Genomic DNA, 21,059 nt, shown 5'->3' with positions numbered 1-21,059 from the left:
ACAGGTGGGTATAAAATCATATTCTGTTTGCATGTTTCAATTTTAATATCAGTGTCTTACATGAAAAACGGCTACAATTTTCTTCCTTGTACATGTTAACATTGCCACTCATGGTCAAGGATCAACATTGGTTTCAGTGTTTAGAGAAATGGGAATTGAGACCATGTTTTCCAGGAGAAGAGGAACACTACCAGTGGGTCTGTATTTAGAAAAATGTTTTTTTTTTTTTTTTTTTTTTTGTGTGTGTGTGTGTGTGTGTGTGTGAAAATAAAAGTAAATATTGTTACATAAAATATTTTAACAAAACTCATCAAGTCCAAAAAAGCTCCAGTTATTCAGATCATGAGAACCAGATCCTCAGCTTTTGTAGACCGTGAACCTGTTGAAGGCGAAACCCCAAAACAATTGTAATTCTAGCAAATTTGGTTTAGCAAAACACTGTAGCTGTAATGTGTTTGATTCCAACCATTAGATAAGATAAGTCAGGGGTGTAAATTTGTCTTCTGTAGTAAAAAGTATATGAATTCACTGGGGCTGGGTATCGCCACTAATTTTCTGAATCAATTTGATTCACAACAGCCGGATTTCATTTTAATTAAATTCAGTATCGATTCATTTACAGATATTTATGTAACAGCAATTTTTCTGAATATTAAAGACAGTCTCAGGTAACTACTTTTATAGAACACTTAGTCCATTTACATGACCGTCAAAATCAGATGTCTCTGAGTAATTACAGTAAACCTGGATTACTGTAGTAATTTGATCGGACGCGTCTCCACGCACTTCTGAAATGCAACATTAGAAGATTGTTGTCTACATCAGTGTTTCCCCCAGGTCCACAGCCAGAACTGTGATTTGAAAACAAGGAAAAAATGCTCAACAGTTTAACTTTTTAAATGTTCTGATTCATTCAGTGAAGTTGCTCTAAATATTCATGAATGTGTTGATGTTAGTAAAACTTAGAAAGTATATTGGATCAATTTTTAGCCGTTAAACAAATCAGGAATTACTGCAATGATGATTAGATTCAGCTTGTTCTGCTCTTCGCGTTCTCGCGATGGCCATGATACTCTCGTCGTAACACCGGAGCAGGAGAAGTACTCCGGCGAAGTGTGTTTTTCGACATGCTCACAGAAGTGTTCGGCAATGTGAGAGGTAACTCAAGTCAACTCTGCTACCATTTTCTAAAACAAATGGCAACAGAGAACACAGGGGAATTTCTGGCATTTTCCCCCTGTAAGAATTTTCCCATGTTTTTGGGTTTTAGTGAGTTGGATTAATTGCACATGTTATTGGTTAGGATCTAAATTTGTTGTTTTTAATTCTTGTTTTGTTAGTTTGTTTTTTGTTTTTTTTTTCTAAGACCAGATGTTGACTCAATGACGGTGTGTTTTGGCATGATGAAAGATCACTGTTCAAGCACTGGGAGAATGGTGGCTTTTGATGGTTCCATACTCTGCCTGCTTGTTAAGCTAGATGTGGTAAATATTGTTACTGGGTTGCTGATTCACATACAAGAACAAACTTTGGACCTAGTCCTTTTCTCAGGATTTCCTCAGTTTTGCAGATAAATTCTTATATTAACAAGGTTTGAATTTTAGTTGGCTGCTTGATTCTGGTTAATTATTTGCATAAGTTGAAGTTTTTGATCACTGACAATATGTTTGATCATTTAGTTCTTTTGTTTGTTTTGTTTCATTGTGCAGAACTACAGCACACAACCTGTCACAAAGACTAGTTTCACCTTTTGACTTGAAAATCTAACATTAATATTTTGATGACATGCAGATGGCTGTTCTCAAAAGTTTGAGGCGAACAGAAATTGAGGAAATAGAAATCAAAAACCTGATAACAAAGATGTTGCCACCCAGCTCTGATCTTTGCATCCCTTTCTACAATATGGTACTCAGAAGGAATTCCTTAAAGTATATTTCTGACTTTTGGAAGATTTTTGTCAAATGTTTGTAAAATATATTGTGCCCAAGTAGCCTTCACAAAGATTTATTCATTACAGAAATCAGTTTGCATTATAAAAAACTGATTCTAGTTTCATTTTATTCATTAATGTCATGTTTAACAAAAATAAAATGGCAACAGTTTCCTCGTTTTGTGGTCATGTGTCATTAGGATTATGTAAATGACAGAACATGGCATTGTGTTCTCCTTTTTTGAGGGTAATGAAAATTTTTGGACTGAAAAATGTGGGCCGAAATTTAGATTCAGAAAGTGCAGTCGTTCTTGTCAATCTGGAAAATTCATGATCACCACTCCGTTCATTGTCAGATTTTTTTATATATATATATATATATATATATATATATATATATATATATGTTGCAAGTGTGGCCAGGCTATTTCACCTGCGTTTAGCGCGCAGATGGAGGTCTGTACCTGTCTGTGGACGGGACTCGCAAAGTTTTGCAGACTGACTCTGTGTTGGATGTCATGTGAATTTATATGCAAAATCAAGTCTATTAAAGTGGTTTGGGTTAGTTTACTTTAAATTAGAATATTTTGCCTTTTTAATTCATCATTGAATATTACTGAACATCAAGTACAAACTGTTTAATGCAGGCTGCTTTCTACTTAGACAGATTTTAGTTGTTTTTTTCTGTCTATTCTGAATGCCTTCTGTATGGATACCAAGACATTGCTCATACATCTTTAATCATTGATTACTGCATGACTAAACCATACAGCAACTGTATCCATTAGAGAGTCATATTTAAACACTGAGTGTCAAGATATGATGGTCTGTTCTGTGAGAGAACTGAATACTCCTTACTATTATAACCCTTTCCTTTGCAGATGTACTCAATATGGAGGTGTGTTTTGAGGGAGGTCAGATTTATGAGACAGGCTTACTGTGTCCATTCAATATTCATAGCCTTGTCCCAATTTTTTTCCTGTTTAAAGATGAGAAGCACAAAAGAAGCCATGAGCACATTAACTTTAAATAATAAGAACTTGCTTTTGTCCTGTTGTCTGTCAGGAACATTTTGTACCAGCATAGTAAGGAAAACTTCCAAAATGAATGAACCAAAGAACTTGTTGGTAGCATTGTTATCACCGGCTACAACAACCACACCTACCGCATAGATGCCATTGAACAGAACAAGTCTCCCAAGGACACTTTCACTTTGATGGATGGCACAAAAACCGCCTTTTTGTAATACTACAGGTGAGCCTAATTTGTCCATGAACTCAGCAAAACTGAGCAGGGAGGTGTAGCTTGTGCATTTAAATACTCAGAGTTTTATATTAACTTCAGACTAGCAATGAAAGGGCATTTAGTTGTATCTTTGTGTTATTTTTAATGGTTTGATATTTTAACAGCAAGAGCTATGGGATCACAATTAAAGAGATGAACCAACCTTTACGCATGCACAAGCTAAGGAGAGGTCTAAGACAGGAAGGAAGGTAAATCTTTCTACAGCATCAGGAAACACAACCAGAGTTGACATGCATTAGTTCTTGTCTCAGACTGCCACCCTGTGACCACAGCAAGTCTTGCTTGCCACCAACACTCAGATTACCATTATTTTTGTTTGAGAGGGCTGAAACTATGTTATATGATTATGATTATGGTCCAGGGGTTTGATTTACCATTTCAAAAATGCACACTGTATGTGTTTTCCTTACTTTATTGGGCTACATTCTTTCTGCAGGAATGCAGCTGCATAAATTTTGCCAAGAGAGCTCTGTTAAGTCAAATTGTTGAGGGGAAACTATATATGAAAAGTGTCTGCTGACTTGTCTTCATTCCACTGATCTCAGACTATCATCCCTCTAACACAAAGTATGTTCATTACGGCCAGGTGGACACGCATTCTGACAGCTGAGGTCCACCTGTCAGATACCATTACCCCTGTGTTTAAAGGGTGAAGATGTTCCCACATTTATCAGCGTGTTTCTACTAACTCATTTACAGTCCAGCAGTAGCTTTTCTGAGTTTCATCCCTCTAACAGTATTTTCATCATAGCCAGGGGGGACACGCATTCTGACGGTTAAGGCCAACCATTTTCACCACACATTTCATGGCAACACAGAACTGTTTTTCACCAGGAGAATCAAAAAAGCTTAAAAAAAAAACAACTTCATCGCATAAACACACTCCCTGGAGATGAAATGAGTTTGGAGGTATATCTGTTTAGTTTACAGCCAGTGTGTTTTACACTGAAGAAGCCACTTGGATGAGTGCTGAAACATCTGGTAAACTGAAAGTCGAGCTGATGTTAATGAACTTCAAGATCAAGACATTTTCAACCATTTTCACCACACATTTCATGGCAACACAGAACTGTTTTTCACCAGGAGAATCAAAAAAGCTTAAAAAAAAACAACTTCATCGCATAAACACACTCCCTGGAGATGAAATGAGTTTGGAGGTATATCTGTTTAGTTTACAGCCAGTGTGTTTTACACTGAAGAAGCCACTTGGATGAGTGCTGAAACATCTGGTAAACTGAAAGTCGAGCTGATGTTAATGAACTTCAAGATCAAGACATTTTTTGCCTGGATGACAGAGAATCGACACAGAATTAACCAACTGTCTCTATATAATTATGCTAATAATGACATTGAACACACAGCCCAGATCTCATCATCATAGAACAAGTTTTAGATTAAACAAAGCTACAGAAGCCAGTGAGACAGCCTTAATCTACATGGAAAGTCCTCAACTTCCTTTTGCCAACTTGTTAAGCCCCTTCGAATAATCTATATGAATGTGCACTTAGGGCATTTGATGTACAGTTAAAGGCAAAGAGTGCTCAGCTTATTATTTTGATTTAGGTTTTATTGTTCATGCCATCTGTATCATTTTAAATAAAAAAATAAAAATATTCTCTGCATCACCTTCTAAATCATTCTAATTTTCTTGTAGTGCTGCTGAAGACTTTTCCACAATAACATGTACACAGACACTTTTATACCTACATATACACTACCGTTCAAAAGTTTGGGGTCACTTCCCTATTGAATCCCATGGCAAAGTGACCCCAAACTTTTGAACAGTAGTGTATTTGTATGCATATATAGTGCCCAAAAAAGCAGCCACCATCTTTGGTACTTTGAATACTTATTTTAGGCCCTTAAAAAAATGCGCACAGGGATTGTTAGCAGACAGTTAGGTGCCAGAAGTTGCACACGACATGTATGACGTGATCAAGTAAACCACAATATTACTTCATTAATGTTTTTTAAAGATTTATTTTCATATTTGCACATAGTATATGTCAGTTGTGTCATTGCATAACTATTTGCACACAGCTTTCAATTATTTGCACAAAGTTATTTTCGAACAAGTCCACACCTTTTGCTACCTGCATTTAGCCTGTGTGCACACGACGTCGGTGAACGATGCTGACTGACCTGACAAATTAACTTTTAAGAATTCGCGGAACAGTGAAAAACTTGCAGAAGAGGTATGTGAAGGCACTTCTAAATCCCGAACAGCCTTATTGTGCAAAGTGACAATTATAAGCTTAAGTTGCATTAACTTTTTTGCAGAGTCGAGCTAACTAACCTATTTGCGTCATCCCTGCTAGGCAAATGGATCCAGGACTTTACAACGCAATTGTAAATTATCTAACATCTGGTAAATATCCAGACGGCGCTAATAAATCCCAGAAATTTATAATGAGGAGAAGAACTTTAGACTTCATACTTGATGGTAGGTTAATAAAGATAGAAATTTGTCATCTGTAAATGTAGGCTGGTTAAAGGCAATAAATGCTAACTAAGTATGCTTCGATTTTTTTTTTTTTTTTTTTTTTTTTTTCTGCTTTTCCAGCAGTTTTGAGATTTTTGGATCAAATTCCCGTTTAGTTTAAAGGCTACACTTTGTAATGCTGTAGAAATGTCATGACGTAATATTTACAACTGTTTGTATTGTTTTGTCTACTCTATTTACATCCATGACATATTAGCACAATCAACTATTTCAAACAACATAAATAATTTACACGAGCTATTTTCACAGTGGTTCTACTCTTTTTCATAGTTTGTTAGAAGTTGGTTGGAAGTTTGAGTAGTTCTCTAATGGATCTTTTTATTCTGTTTGGTATGGTGCAAAAACAGTATTTATTTGTTTGTCCAAAGACACACTATCAAAGAACATGTCATAAGAAAATAAATATTTTAGAACATTAAGACAGTTTCACATCATGTCTTGCAGGTTTCAGAATGTCAGCAATGCCAGGTCAGTGCTGTAACCATAAAACAGGAGAGTGAATACATCCCCATACAGGTAACTCCAAATTTATATGTAATAAAGTCCACTGCTGTCCCGACAGCGCGCACAAGCGGGCACGAGTGCAGCCGAGCGAAGCTGAGCGCTCCCGACAGCACCCGAGCGGACACGAGCTCAGCCGAACGAGCAGCGGCGGGAATAAGCGCCCGGAGAAGACAAAGTTTATTTTCTTTCATGCTTTCGCCTTCGCCCTCGAACGACGTTTGTCCCTCCACCTGCTGTTCACCCTCGTCCACGGACTGTTTCCTTGTGTGTGAGTGCGTGCATGAAGAGATAGTAAGTTCTATGTAATTTCCCTGATGTTCTGAATGATGTTATGCTGCGTGCCTGTTATTTCATACAAGTCATGTTAGCTAATATGACGCCCGTCGTGCCGCGGTGCGTCTTTCTGTTCATGTTTTGAGTTTACCAGCGGGTTGTTCTGGTCTAATGGTGCTAATATGTCTATAGCTCTCTGCATAGTGAAGGTTTATGGTTGCATAAGCAGTACAATATCTGATTTATTGTCTGTAATGATGTGCTCCTATGCTGATTGGTGTATGTGTTTTTTGTATATTCCAGACCACTTTGCACACTCTACCTAAAGACCTCAAGCCTAATCGCTGCTACGTCAGCGGGCCTGCCGCATTGTTGTGCTGTATGTAATAACCCTTCATTAAACTGTTCGACCACATCCCGCCTCATGTCCTTAGTGTCCTAACCGACACCCCAGGGCGAGTATCCTCCAATCCATCCTGAACCAAGTTTTCCTGTCAACTCCTAATTAACATTATATTCTACTTTTTATGTTCCTATTTTGCAATGAAATGTTTTAAAAGGCTACACTGTAAATGCAATCTGTATATTTAATTTTCCCAATATGTTTTGTGAAGGTAAACCATCCATTTGAACTAGTGGAGATAGACATTGTTGGTAAACTAGTTAAAACAGAGGTTGGAAACATGTGCATCTGCGTGATGGTGGACTACTTCACTAAGTGGTCTGAGGCATTTGCTCTCCCTGCAAAAACGGCTGCAAATGTTGCACAGTGCATTATCAAGTTCTTCTATAGTTTTGAGGCCCCAAAACTAATTCTGACTGACCAGGGACGAGAGTTTATTTACAAGGTTTGTTGGATTTTGGATGTTGTTACAGTGCATAACAATGTTATTCCAGGTAATGCTGGAATAGGTGGGAGATTGTACGACAGGATTAAAAATTATGGATACAAAGTATCTTCATATGATTACTGCAATAATTGCATGTATTCAGTTTTATTGTTGATCAACAGGTAAACACTGAAGTGTGCAAAACTCTGGGCATTAAGCGTAGCCTTTGTGCACCTTACCACCCACAGACAAATGGGCTTGTGGAAAAGCTAAACAGGACCATACAAAGGTAATTGTAGTTTTCTTAATTACTATTTTTTTGGTATGAAAATATGTTTAATACTTGGTATATGCCATAAAATCTTGTGTTGTTATGAATTTTAAAAATAATGTTTAAGTAATGTAAAGCCTAAAACATATTATTAAAGCCCTTCAAGCAGGTTTATAATTATAATCCTGTGCAAAACAACAAAAAGCCACAGTTTTAATATATTTATGATATTATGATAACATGGATTCAAACTGTAATTTAAAGAAGTTGGCTCTGTTATTGATGTAATTTTACCCTTTAGGGCACTGTGCAAACTTGTCAAAGAACAGCCTGAATGGTGGGACGAGTATCTGGACCCAGTGATGTTTGGGCTGAGAACCAAAAAACAAATCACAACTGAGTTTTCACCTTTCTTCCTTCAGTTTGGAACCGAGGCTCGATATCCTTCTGAGGTGCCTGAAGACTACGAGGAAGTGTAAACCATGACAAAGACTCAGTTTGGAATTAAAGGTTGAATAAACTGTAGCTCATTACTGTAAAGCATTGGTTGTTAGAAGTACATTTTCTGTTAGTTATACACAATATAACATATACAATATATATATGTGTGTAGTGTATGTAATTTTTAATGGGGACCAGAAATTTGTAAGTTGATGGCAGGTATCCTATTAAATAATTATAATAATTAAATATTTTAACAAATATTCAAAATAACTTTTATTTTTACAGAAATACAAATAGAATTTAAACATTTAATAAACAGTAGATCAGCCTCATCATCAGTGAGCCTCGGGTGTCCATGCCCCTGACCCTGGTTCAATGTTTTTCCTTTCTTAAACCTCTGATGGTAGGTATTGACCACTGCAGACCAGGAATACCCAACCTGCAGTCTGGGAGATGCTCTGACCCAGTCGTCTAGTCATCACAATTTGGCCCTTGTCAAAGTCACTCAACTCTTACCCATCTTGCCCATTTTTCCTTCTTCCAACACATCAACTTTGAGGACTGATCATTCACTTGCTGCCTAATACACCCCACACACTGACACATTCCACTGTAACGAGAAAATCAATGTTATTAACTTCACTGTTAGTGTTCATGGTGTGGCCTGATCGGTGTATATAACACAATCAAATCCAATAATCCAATAATCCAATCCAACAATATCTCAATTTTATCATTGTGCTCTTGATTGTCTTTAAGAACTTACTATTTTTTTAGGAAAATTAGTCTGTTTGGATGTTACACTGGATGTTTTAACTATGTTAGGGCACTCGTGAGGAGAAAAGGGATACATATGTCAAAGTGAAAATGAGACACAGTGCCCCATCCCCACCAACCAGACAGCACGCCCTGTGGTGGTTTTTTTTTTTACTCCTTTTACTCAACTCTGAGTACACACACAGTACGTTGCATAAAATTCATTGATCGTCATTATAACTGTTAGTTAATGACTGAATTGTTTTTCAATCAGTTGGCAGAGAAAATCTTTTGACATGAGCCAGTCACATTTTCTGCTTCCCCACAGGATGTGTCAGATTTGTGGAGGCTGATTGCTACTCCTCTTCTCAGAGTCAGGTAAGTTATGCAACACCCACTAATTGATAAAAGTTATGAGTGGACTGGTTGTCATTGCTGAGATTGTGCTGCAAATGAAAACTGATGTGGTCATCATTACCTTGTTTCAAAATAATCTTGCAACATTTTGACAGATGACCTGACAAACCTCTGTCTTCACTGTGTGGAGGCCAGTGTGGATGGCAGCACAGTTGAGCAGCTGTCTTGGGTACTTTATTTTATGTATATTTATATAAAATGAATATGGATATCTAATTATGCTTTTAATTTACAATAAATAAAATTAAAAAATGGTGAAATAAATCATTATCTAAATCAGTACACATTAACATTAAGAAAAATCATACTATTGAAAAAATAGTGTCCCAAGCTTTTGTCAAATTTACATTAGAATATCCAGTTCTGTGCTCCATCTTTTAGAAAGCAAATTTGGGTTTCTAAACTTCTGTTGGGTACACCATGTTTATTTTTTTAAGTACTCAATCATTCCACTTTATGTACGTCACTTGTCACCTTGTTCTGTGCTGTATTTGCAAGCCCCTCAGAGCTTGGATGTGAACCGGAAAAATGTAACTGTTTCATTTCACTTATTGACAATTAATCTTCCATCTCAGGCAAAATGTGAACAGTAAAGGTCTTTTCCAAAATTAATGAATAATAACAGAATATGTATATTTTCCTACAATTTGAAAAAGTTGAAAAAAAATTATAGGAGCATGATATTATAAAAATATCCTTAAACAAAACACAGATATTTCTGCTATTATTATGTTTTAAATGGCGTAGTACAAAAGTCCTTTAACTAGGATAAGGAGATTGGACTATGTATTGTGTAAATGGCATTAATATATTCACATATTAATGAAGACTTGCTACAATACATTTCACAACAGATAAGTAGTCAGGTTTGTATTGTAATTTGATTTCAGCCAGGTGTAAATACCCGACCACATTATGAAGTTAAAGCATCGCTCTAATAATAAATTCATCCGACTTTGCATCTTCCTCATCTTCAGATCAAAATCGGGGGAGAATCCAGATAAGAAGAACATTTTTAATAAGAGATATAAATGTTCCTCCAGTCAATATTGTTGAAGATATGATGATCTTTACATTTTAATACAAGTGTTGACATATTTTCACAAACAGATCTCATGTGATGCCTGTTGAAGGTGAAGAAAGGAACACCACCTTCAAGCCTGGTTATATCCAATTGCAAGGATATAACCTGACCAGTGTTAGCTATGTCACCCCATTACTTTAACCAACTAAATGTAACTGAAATCAAACAAACCAAACTTAATCTCACATGCACCCTGCTACATTAACCTGGCCCCTTGTTCACAGACAAAAGGCCAGCCTTATATAACCTTGAGTCCTTTTGGAAACAACTCTTACCACTTTACAGGTGAGTCTATTCTTTACACATAAATCCAACATACAATAAAGTTACTCATTCACAGTACAGTTATATAACCACTGTTTGAGGGTGAGCCTCAGAGAATAGGATTGCTGTTTGAGGCTGCAGATTCAAGGCACTTGATGAGAGAGAGAGATCTGTTTGTCTTCTTTAATAAAGGTTGTTGGACTTTAGAATCATTGAACAGCATATGTATGTATGTATGTATGTATGTATGTTCTGAAAAGAAAAGCAATGAAGTGATCAGTATATTGTTCAGCAGTTAAATCAATAAACATTCCTAAATAAGCTGCCATATGAGCATATGATTTACCAGGTTTACCAGTAATATCCATAACTTATGTACAAACTGCTACTTAAACATATACAGAGACCAAGCATGCTTAACAGCATTACATCAAATGTAAACCACAGTAAACAATTCAACATTTTTTCTATTCATAAAGCCTGGTCACAATCAACAACAATAAACAAACAAACAAACAAACAATAAACTTGCAAAATTTGAAACTGGCATTTCAAATTAAATACTCATTATTAAGCCATCACAAGGATTCAAATCAAATAAATCTTTATTTGTAAAGCGCTTTTTGCTGGAGGCAACACAAAGTGCTTAACATGATTTTTTTTTTTTTTTTTTTTTTTTTTAAAGCAATTCATGCATATTAAAAAAATTACACACATCAAAATAGATAACATAGCAATTTAAAAAAAAAAAAGAATAAATCTCAAATTTAGCTGCAGTACTTAAACACAGGCCACTAACTCCACGCAGTCTTCTTGCTAACTGGTCTGCTGCTTGTCAGTGTGGCTGATTGTCCTGTCTGGTCCTGATTGGTTCAGATAGTATTCATCCTTTCGCCAGCAGGTGGTGCTGTTGCACCTTGACCTGTTGGGCTATCTCACAACCACAAACACAATTGTCATTAATTGTCAATTAATGACAATAGAGATGACTTGGACTTACTTGAGACTTGAGGGCTAAGACTTGTGACTTACTTGAGACTTGCATGTATGGGACTTACTCCCATCTCTGTTAACTGAACCATACACAGCCAGCTAATAGAAAAATCAAACAATTTTTGTCATGGTTCACGGTGTGGGTTCCTGGTTTTTGTTTGGTTTTGGTCTGTCCTTTGGTTTGTGTTATGTTTAAATCTTGGTTTAGGGTTTTGGTTTTTAATGTTTAGTTCTGATTTGATCTTGGTTTCTAGTTCGGTTTTTTGTGGTGTTTAGTTTTCTGTTAAGATCATCGTTTGAGTAATGTTTTAGTTTTCATCTTGATTTTTAGTTTATAGTTTTGGGTTTTGTCACGTTTAGTTCAGTGTATCTGTTTTCTCCTGTGTTCCTGTGGTTTCTGTTTCTGGCTCGTTTGTTCACCTGGTCTAATTACTCATTCGCTTCACCTGTTCCTTATTATTCCCTCTGAGGATATATAGACCCCATGGTTTTCAGTTTGCCCTTGTCAGATCCTTGTGGTTCATTCTCTGTATTGTGTGTTTCCCTGCTCCTGAGTACTTGGAGAATAAAACCTTTAACCTGCACTGACCTGCTTTCTGCCTGATCTGCCTGAGTTTGGGTCCTCACCCCCCCAACACACAACAATTTTATTTGTAAAGCACTTTAAAAACAACCCTGTCCACCAAAGTGCTGTACACAGCAAAGGTAAAAGACAGTAAATAAATACAAGGAAAAAACTCATAACACCATAATAAAAACACACACAACACAGATGTACAACACAATGTGTTGCATGTCACGAAATATAAGCATGAAGCCAAACAACGTACAACGCTACTTGGGGATTTCTATACAAGCCTGTTTCCACCACTTGGAAAAAAAACACTAAGAATCTCATAATTATTCAATTTACATAAAAAGTCATTATGAGACAAAAAATCATAATTATAACAAAAAATAAAAATTATAACATTAAAAGTCATAATTATAAGATAAAGTCATAATTATAATAAGTAATTTTCAGTCTATTTTCAGAATATCTACTGTATTTCCATAAAATTACTTTATCACATTGATTGCAAGACAATAAAAAGGCCCTTAATGCACTGTATTTTCCTCAAAAGTGTTCTCTGAATAAGAACTCTCATTAACACAGACTCTTGTCTTGGTTCTATAGTCTCTAAAATAAGGTATTTGATTTGGAACATCAACATAAAGGACTCATTCACATGAACATCACTGCAATAGAAAATAACCTAAAATTTTTCACTGGTTGTGAAAGGAATAAATTGTTGCCTTTCTTGCTATCAGATGGTCCATTTAGCATCCTACACAGCTTTGCATTGCTGTCTGCATTCATTTACACAATTTGCTAACATTTCATTTTTTTAGAATAGAATTGAACTTCATTGCAACAAGTGCAACACAATTACAAAGCCCTCCAGTAAGTGCAAAACAGAATAAAAAAAAGAATAATAGCAACGATCATAACAAATAAATACAAAATACAACTTATAGTAAATAAGATTAAATAAAGAAAAAATAAGCTCAAATAAAGTAAAACTATACAGAGTATAATATATAATGTATAATATATAATATATATTATAGTTATTTCATCTTGTTTAAATAAGCCACAGGTGTTAAGTGCAAAATAAAGACATATGAGGTAGCTTATTAAGGCACATGAGCTGGAATTATCAACTACTCAACCATTTGTTCAGGGATCTTACTACTGTCGGGTAAAAATTATCCCTGAACCAGTTTGTCCTTGCAGTGATTGATCTGTACCACCTGCCTGATGGTAACAGATCAAACATGTCCTCCGTCGATCTGTTCACCCTGTAGGCAAACTGGTGAGGGTCGAGACTTTTGGGGAGTAGTGAGGTGATGCAGTGACGTACGGTGAGGTTCATGGCTGGTGAGGCACTGACTCCTCTGGAGTCAGATTTGCAATTGTAAGAACTGAAAAAAGCATCTTATTTCACTATTAATGCCTCACATCCCATCAACATTCCTCTTTCAGTTACACTCACACACCCACTGTTGCCAACCCTTCAGTGAGAAAAGTAGCTATTGCCGTCTTAAAACTAGAAGTTGCTAAATCACTTCATCATCTAATGTGCATAATAGCTTGGTACATATAGCTGTATTGGAGTCTACCATGGAGAGGAATGTCGTGGGAAAAGACAAGCTAAAAATGTTTGAAAAGGCAAAAATAATAAAAATAAAACAAATTCTTTGGTTAATATTTTCTTTCTTTTTTTTTTTGTAGTTTAATTTTTTTAAGTGTGGGTTGTTTTCTAACTAGAAGTCTGCAACATTTCACAACACTTTTAACTTTCTAAATGTTTTCCTCCACACTCTTCATTAATCAACATTAATATCTGATGGTATGCCAGCAAGGGATCAGCCAGCAGCAGCTTTGTATGTTTCATTTTCAGCCTGGTCATGAAACACAGGCGATCATCTCCTGCTCTGAATGCAGCTGGAAGCTGCTGCTGCATGAAGCCAACTGGTCAGCACAGTCCCTCAGCGCCCGTCCAGGGACACCATCAGGTCCAGTGGCCTTCCACGGGTGGACCGCCCGCAGCGCGCGTCTCACATTGTGCCTCTCACATTGTGCGCCTCACATCATGCTCTTTTAATGTGAGGTTGAGCTGCTCTAAACTGCAGGGTGTGGTGTAGTTGTCTTTGGAGAGTCTGCCTCGAATCGGGCAGAGAAGTTATTCAGCTCCTCTGCCAATGATGCACCTACTTCAGCAGCTCTGATGCTGGCCTTGTAGTTTGTGAGGTGCTGGACCCCCTGTCACACCTGCCTGTTGTTGTTACTCTCCAGGTGTTCCTCAATCCTCTTCTTGTAGTCTGTCTTGACCTCTCTGATGCCACTCTTTAGGTTAGCTCTGGCTGCACTGTACAGTATGCTCTCACCAGACTTGAAGGTGGTGTTCCTTCTTTAAGCAGCTGCTGTACCTTCTGTGTCATCCAGGACTTCCTGTTGGGGTACACCTGAATGGTCTTGTCCACTGTGACATTATCTGTGCAGTTTTTGATGTAGCATAAGACAATGGATGAGTGAAGCCATGATTCTGTGATTAAAATTATGCAACTGTCCTTAACAATTTTGTTAGTTGCTATCTTGAGCCTCAGATCATCCATTTTGTTGGCAAGACATTGTGCATTTGCGAGGAAAATGCTAGAAGTGGTAGTTTGTGTGGTTGTCTCTGGAGTCAAGTTAACACTCCGGCCCTGCAGTCCTACTTCTGCTTTCTCTATCGACGCCACCTTCGCCTCCTCTCCGTGGGCATGGTGATCCACAAAGACCCGGGGAATCTCGCCATGTGTGCCAGGATATTATGTGTCCAAAAACCCAGTTTTTTCCTTCTGCTCAACATCAAACTTTTTTACTTTTGTGTACATTAAAATGTAGTTTTTCTTGCCTTCTAGGAAAGTCTAAACAAGGTTGCTTTACCATAAAATAATCACAGTGCACAACTCACGAAGCCCTCGTGGCCACCCATCCATCATGCATTCAGTACATCAACTGTATTGAATGTATGATGCATGGTATAGATCTGCATGGCTGAAGTCTGCTTTGAACACTGTGTATTTAAAGACCTTATTTCAGAGCATAATCTGGAGGTAACAGATGATGTGTTTGCAAAGATGGATCTGTACATAAGACTGAGACATCTAATTAGCAGTGGGTTGGAGCTAGAGCCTTAAAAGTGAGCCATTTTTGTGTCCCTGTTATATCATAATGAAATATGTATTTTTTAAAGTGACTGGTTGGAACATTTTACTCAAAGTGATCTTTGCATCTTTTCTCTAATCTGGCTGATTAAATTGGATTATTTATTAAATTTGAGGTAGAGCCACAGTCTTACTGGTAGAACGAAACAAAGTTAAAGAGAGAGAAAAAATCTCATCTTTAAGAAAACATGACATTTGCCTTTTTGTCATACTTGTAAATAATTGGAATATGGTGTATTTCATCTCAGTTATGTTAGACCAATAATAATAATACAAACAGCCATATTTTGATTTGTCCTTTTCCATTTGGTGTGTAGTTGGGCATGTTGCTTGGTGTGGTGTGTAATTGCGACACCAAGTTGAAGCTTTTGTAGTAGTAAATAAGAACATCTTTGTAACTATACATAGCTATAAATGCATTGTAAAGTTGTCTTGTGGCCTGTAAACAAAATCGCAGATTAGTTTTTTTTTATTATTTGAATGCATGGTCATTACACTATAAGACTCAACACAAATCTTTTAAACATATTTTCAAAACCAGTATGAAATGAGAAATAAAGTGCTTCAGTTAATGGACAGATGTACATAGGAAATTAAAAGAATGTATTTTTCCAAGTGGTTTCCCAATCAAAGTAATATAAAACCATTATAAAGAGAACAATCTTATAAGGCGTGGACAATAATTTAAGGAAACAGCATAATGAAGTGATTGGTGAACGAAAGGGTAGCCTTCCTCAGCCTTCAGGTGGGGGGACGGGACCTCACGGGTCTTGGAGGGGGTGTTGGAGAGCACTCCTTCCGGGGACTCCATCGTTCTGCTGGGGGGGACTTCAATGCCCACATGGGCAATGACAGCGAGACCTGGAGGGGCGTGATTGGGAGGAATGGCTCCCCGATCTGATTCCGAGTGATGTTTTGTTGTTGGTCTTCTGTGCTCGTCATTGTCCATAACGAACACCTTGTTCAGGCATAAAAGTGTCCACATGTGTACTTGGCACCAGGACACTCTAGGTCGCAGTACGATGGTCGACTTTGTAGTCGTATCATCGGACTCGCAGCCCCATGTCTTGGACACTCGGGTGAAGAGAGGGGTGGAGCTGTCAACTGATCACCACCTGGTGGTGAGTTGGCTCAGAGGAAGTTGAGGATGCCGGTCAGGCCTGGCAGACCCATGCTTGTTGTGAGGGTCTGCTGGGAACATCTGGTGGAGTCCCCTGTCAGAAAGAGTTTCAACTCCCATCTCAGGCAGAGCTTCAACCATGTCCCAGGTGAGGCGGGGGACATTGAGTCCGAGTGGGCTGTGTTCCGTGCCTCTATTGATGACGCGGCCAGCCGCAGCTGTGGCTGCAAGGTCGTCAGCGCCTGTCATGGCGGTAACCCCCAAACTCATTGGTGGACACCTGCAGTGAGGGATGCTGTCAAGCTGAAGAAAGAGTCCTATCGGGTATCGGCAGGCTAAGCGGAATGCAGCTTCGGCGGTCGCCAAGGCAAAAACGCGGGCACGGGAGGCTGTGATCTTCAGCCCTCACAGGAGCAATTCGCAGCCGAGTGTGAAGCAGCTGGGATGAGAATCAGCACCTCCAAATCAGAGACAATGGTCCTTAGCCAGAAAAGGGTGGAGTGCTTTCTTTAGGTCGGGAATGAGGTCCTGCCCCAAGTGAAGGAGTTCACGTATCTCGGGGTCTTGTTCACGAGTAAGGCAAGGATGGAGCAGGAGATCGACAGGCGGATCGGTGCGGCATCTGTAGTGATGCAGACTCTGCATCGGTCTGTCGTGGTGAAGAAGGAGCTGAGCCAAAAGGGAAAACTCTCCATTTACCGGTCAGTCTACGTTCCCACCCTCACCTATGGTCACAAGCTGTGTGGTGACCGAAAGAACGAGATCGCAAATACAAGCAGCCAAAATTAGTTTTCCTTGCAGGGTTGCCAGGCTCTCCCTTAGAGATAGGGTGAGAAGCTCGGTGATCCTCGAGGTGCTCAGAGTAGAGTCGCTGCTCTTCCGCATCGAGAGGAGCCAGATGAGTTGGCTTGGGCCTCTGGTAATAATGCCTCCTGGATGCTTCCCAAGTGAGGTGTTCCGGGCACATCCCATCAGGAGGAGGCCCCGGGCAAGACCCAGGATATGCTGGATGGACTACATCTCTCGGGTGGCCTGGGAACGCCTCAGGATTCCCCAGGAAGAGTTGGTCAATGTGGCCGGGGAGAGGGAAGTTTGGGTTTCCCTGCTTAGGCAGCTCCCCCCGCAACCCACCTCTGGGTAAGAGGCAGAAAATGGATGGATGGATGGATGGATGGATGGACGGACGGACGGACAGACGGACGGACGGATGGACGGACATTCAGAAGGATGGTATCCCTGCACCAACACACCTGAGTCAAATTAGGTGGCTCTAACAGCCAATCAGGTTCTACACAATGACTCATTAATATGACTCAGGTGTGTTGGTGCAGGGATACATGGAAAACCTGCTGGATTGCAGCCCTCGTAGGACCGAATTGAGTAGCCCTGCTGTACAGCCTTTAACACTCAAAATAAACTCAAAAAATAAATGACAAGTGTCAAAACATTCGTAGTACATACCTATGTACTTAACATATATACAATACATCAGACACTTGCACCAAACATGACTCCTGAAAATCTCATCAACTTAACCTTTGACACAGACTTGGTCATAGCATCTGCAATCATCTCATCTGTCGGACAGTAAACAAGCGTCATTTTCCCTTCTTTAATGGTTGACCTGATGAAATGATACTTGATGTCTACATGTTTGCACCTTTGTCTGCACACAGGGTTTCTAACAAGTGCAATAGTGCCCTGGTTATCCTCATAAACAACAGTTTTGACATATTCATAGGTATCAATACCCTTCAGTAATTGCTCCAAATAGATACACTCCTGTATTGTTAGAGCTAAAGCCATGTATTCAGCTTCACATGTGGATAACGCTACTGTGGGTTGCTTTTTACTTCTCCAAGATACCAGTGAGCTGTCTTTGCTCATGCTCACACAGTAACCAGACGTGCTCCGTCTGTCGCTGGTGTCTGCCCCCCAATCCGCGTCACTGTATGCCCGGAGGCCTAACCCATCGCTGCTCTTCCTAAAAGTCAGCTGCTTGTCTGTAGTACCTCTTAGATAACGCAGCACATGTTTCACTGTAACCCAATGTTCATCTGTGGGGTTTGCAAAATGCTGGGATAGGTTGCTTACAACAAAACATAGGTCAGGTCTTGTACAAGTAGCTAAATAGATGAGACTACCTACAGCTTCTCTGGACTTCCTAACATCAGTCATCTTAGGTGCATCATCAGAGTGATCAACCTTTTGTTCACACGGTGTCTCACGTGTTCTGCACTCCTGCATATCGAAACGAATGAGAATCTTTTCAACATATCTCTGTTGTGACATTGTTACACAATCATCAGATTGACTGAAGTCTATGCCTAGAAAATGTTTCAATCTGCCCAGGTCCTTCATTTTAAACCTGGTGGAAAACATTGCCTTCACTTGCTCTAGACTTCTCATGTTATTTGCTGCAATGATAAGATCATCCACCCAGATGACTATTATCACCTTCCCTGCCTGCTCAGACTCTTTTGTGTAGACACAATGGTCCGCTGGGTTCTGTGTGAAGTTGTCATTTATCAAACATTTGTGTAGCATCTCATTCCAATTACGTCCCGATTGCTTCAGACCGTAAATAGATTTCTTTAGTTTACACACTAGGTTTTCTCCTATTTTTTCATAACCTTCAGGTTGATCCATGTAGATGTCTCGGTCTATGGGTGTATGCAGATACGCCGTCTTTACATCCATTTGATGTAATATTAAGTTCTCTTGGGCTGCCTTCTGCATGACTACACGTACACTGGTCAGATTGGCTGTGGGGGAGAATGTCTCACCATAATCTATCCCCGCTCTCTGGCTATATCCCTTCGCCACAAATCTGGCCTTATACTGTTCACATCCATCACTACCCTCCTTAATAGAGTATACCCACCTACCTCCCACTGTCTTTCTGCCCTTTGGCAATTTGGTCAGGTTAAAGGTCTGGTTTTCCTCTAGTGACTGCATCTCCTCGTCCATTGCCCTCTTCCATTCACCTGACTGTGGTGATGCCATAGCCTGTTTAAAGGTGAGTGGCACTCCACACACTGCTCGGTAGCAATAGTCTACACTAGTGAGCGTACTGTCATCAGCACCACTATGTTCTTGAGTATAATCACTAAGATAACTCGGGGGCTTACGCGCTCTAGTGGGGTATCTTCCACTGCTTGGGGCCTGTAGCGTCACCCTGTGGTGCTCCTCGCCATCATCTCCTGGAGTTTGTGAACTGTCAGTCTGTACGTCTGTGCTAGTAGCACTGGGCTGTGACGTGTTTGTTTCTCCGCTATTTACACTGGGGTCAAATCCTAGCTCCTGAATCTGAGTCTCGCTCTCACATGTGGTCTTTGTGATAAACTTAACCAATCTGTGCTTCTGCACTTTTCCTTTGCTGGGGTAGTAAACTAGAAAAGCGGGACTGCCCTTGTCGTGCCCTACAAAGAGCCCCTTTTCACACCTGGGATCTAGTTTACCCTTGTCTTGTTGGTACACATAACACTCTGACCCGAATTTGTGCATCTTGGCTAGATCACATTTCTTCCCTGTCATTGCTGTGTAAGGAGTTGTGCCAATGTGCTTGTTAAAGCATCGGTTCCTGGTGTAGGCTGCTTCCTGAACGGCATAATGACATAGGCTTTTAGGTAAGTTGCTGTCAATAAGCTTACACCTAGCCATTTCAAAGAGAGTACGCCCTTCCCTCTCAGCTATCCCGTTCTGGTGTGGTGAGTAAGGACAGGATGTCTCGTGTCTGATTTTGTTCTTTCTCAGTAGTGTCTGAAACTCTCTGTTAGTAAATTCGGTCCCATTATCTGACCGGATGCACTTCACAGTGCCATAAAGTGCTACGTCAGCCAGGAACTTTTCAGTAGCCTGTACGGCATCGCTCTTTGCTTTGAGAAAGTAAATGAAAACTGCTCCAGTACACACATCTGTAAAAGATTGCATATACCTGTAATCATCTATCGACTCATTGGTCACTGGGCCAGCTAGGTCAGTATTCATCAACTTAAGTGGTATCTTCACCTTGTCAGTTGCATTTCTGTTTCTCGTCTGAGTAAATTTTCCTTTTATGCATACCTGACATTCTTTGTCAGGCTTACGCTTGGCACCTTTAATGTGCATGCCTACTGTTACATCCTGCAGTTTCAGTATATCATCGTAATTGCAATGACCCATAATCTCGTGCCAGGTTTGGATATCATGGCTAACATTGCACACATCATTTTCGTCACACTCTGTTTGTAAGTAGTACATTCTGTTACACACTTGAATGTTAAACCTTGTGCCATTTGGCACCACAAGAGCGTCATTACCTTCCTCGAAGAGTACCATGGCACCATTTGCAGTGGCACACTTCACGGAGAAGAGTTCTTGAGGGAATGAAGGGATGTACAGGGCGTTCTTAAGAGTCACTGTACATCTGCTCCCGTTGCTGTCCATGAAACACACCTGTTCGTCTCCTCTGCCTTGCGCCAACCCGAATGTCCGCTTTCCGTCGGCCAGCTCCATGCTGTGCCTCTCTGGCTTGAGTGAGCTGTCGAAGGTCTTGAACCAGCTCCTGTTGTTGAGGATGTGGGACGACGCGCCTGTGTCGACGATCAGCCCTTTCCTCTCGATCTGCCTC

General features: G+C 39.5%; 1 protein-coding gene across 1 annotated transcript; it reads left to right on the top strand.

The window, feature by feature from the left end:
- Positions 1–1,127: 1,127 nt before the first annotated feature.
- On the top strand, positions 1,128–3,427 carry piwil2 (piwi-like RNA-mediated gene silencing 2). The gene is given in 7 exon segments (XM_041999562.1): positions 1,128–1,158; positions 1,372–1,484; positions 1,792–1,928; positions 2,177–2,248; positions 2,331–2,450; positions 2,996–3,184; positions 3,340–3,427. Coding segments are annotated over 7 exon segments (750 nt in total).
- The last annotated feature ends 17,632 nt before the right edge of the window (positions 3,428–21,059 follow it).

Source organism: Melanotaenia boesemani, chromosome 11 (assembly GCF_017639745.1).
Source record: "Melanotaenia boesemani isolate fMelBoe1 chromosome 11, fMelBoe1.pri, whole genome shotgun sequence".
In the NCBI taxonomy this organism is placed as follows: domain Eukaryota; kingdom Metazoa; phylum Chordata; class Actinopteri; order Atheriniformes; family Melanotaeniidae; genus Melanotaenia; species Melanotaenia boesemani.
This window is presented reverse-complemented; position numbering and strand designations above follow the sequence as displayed.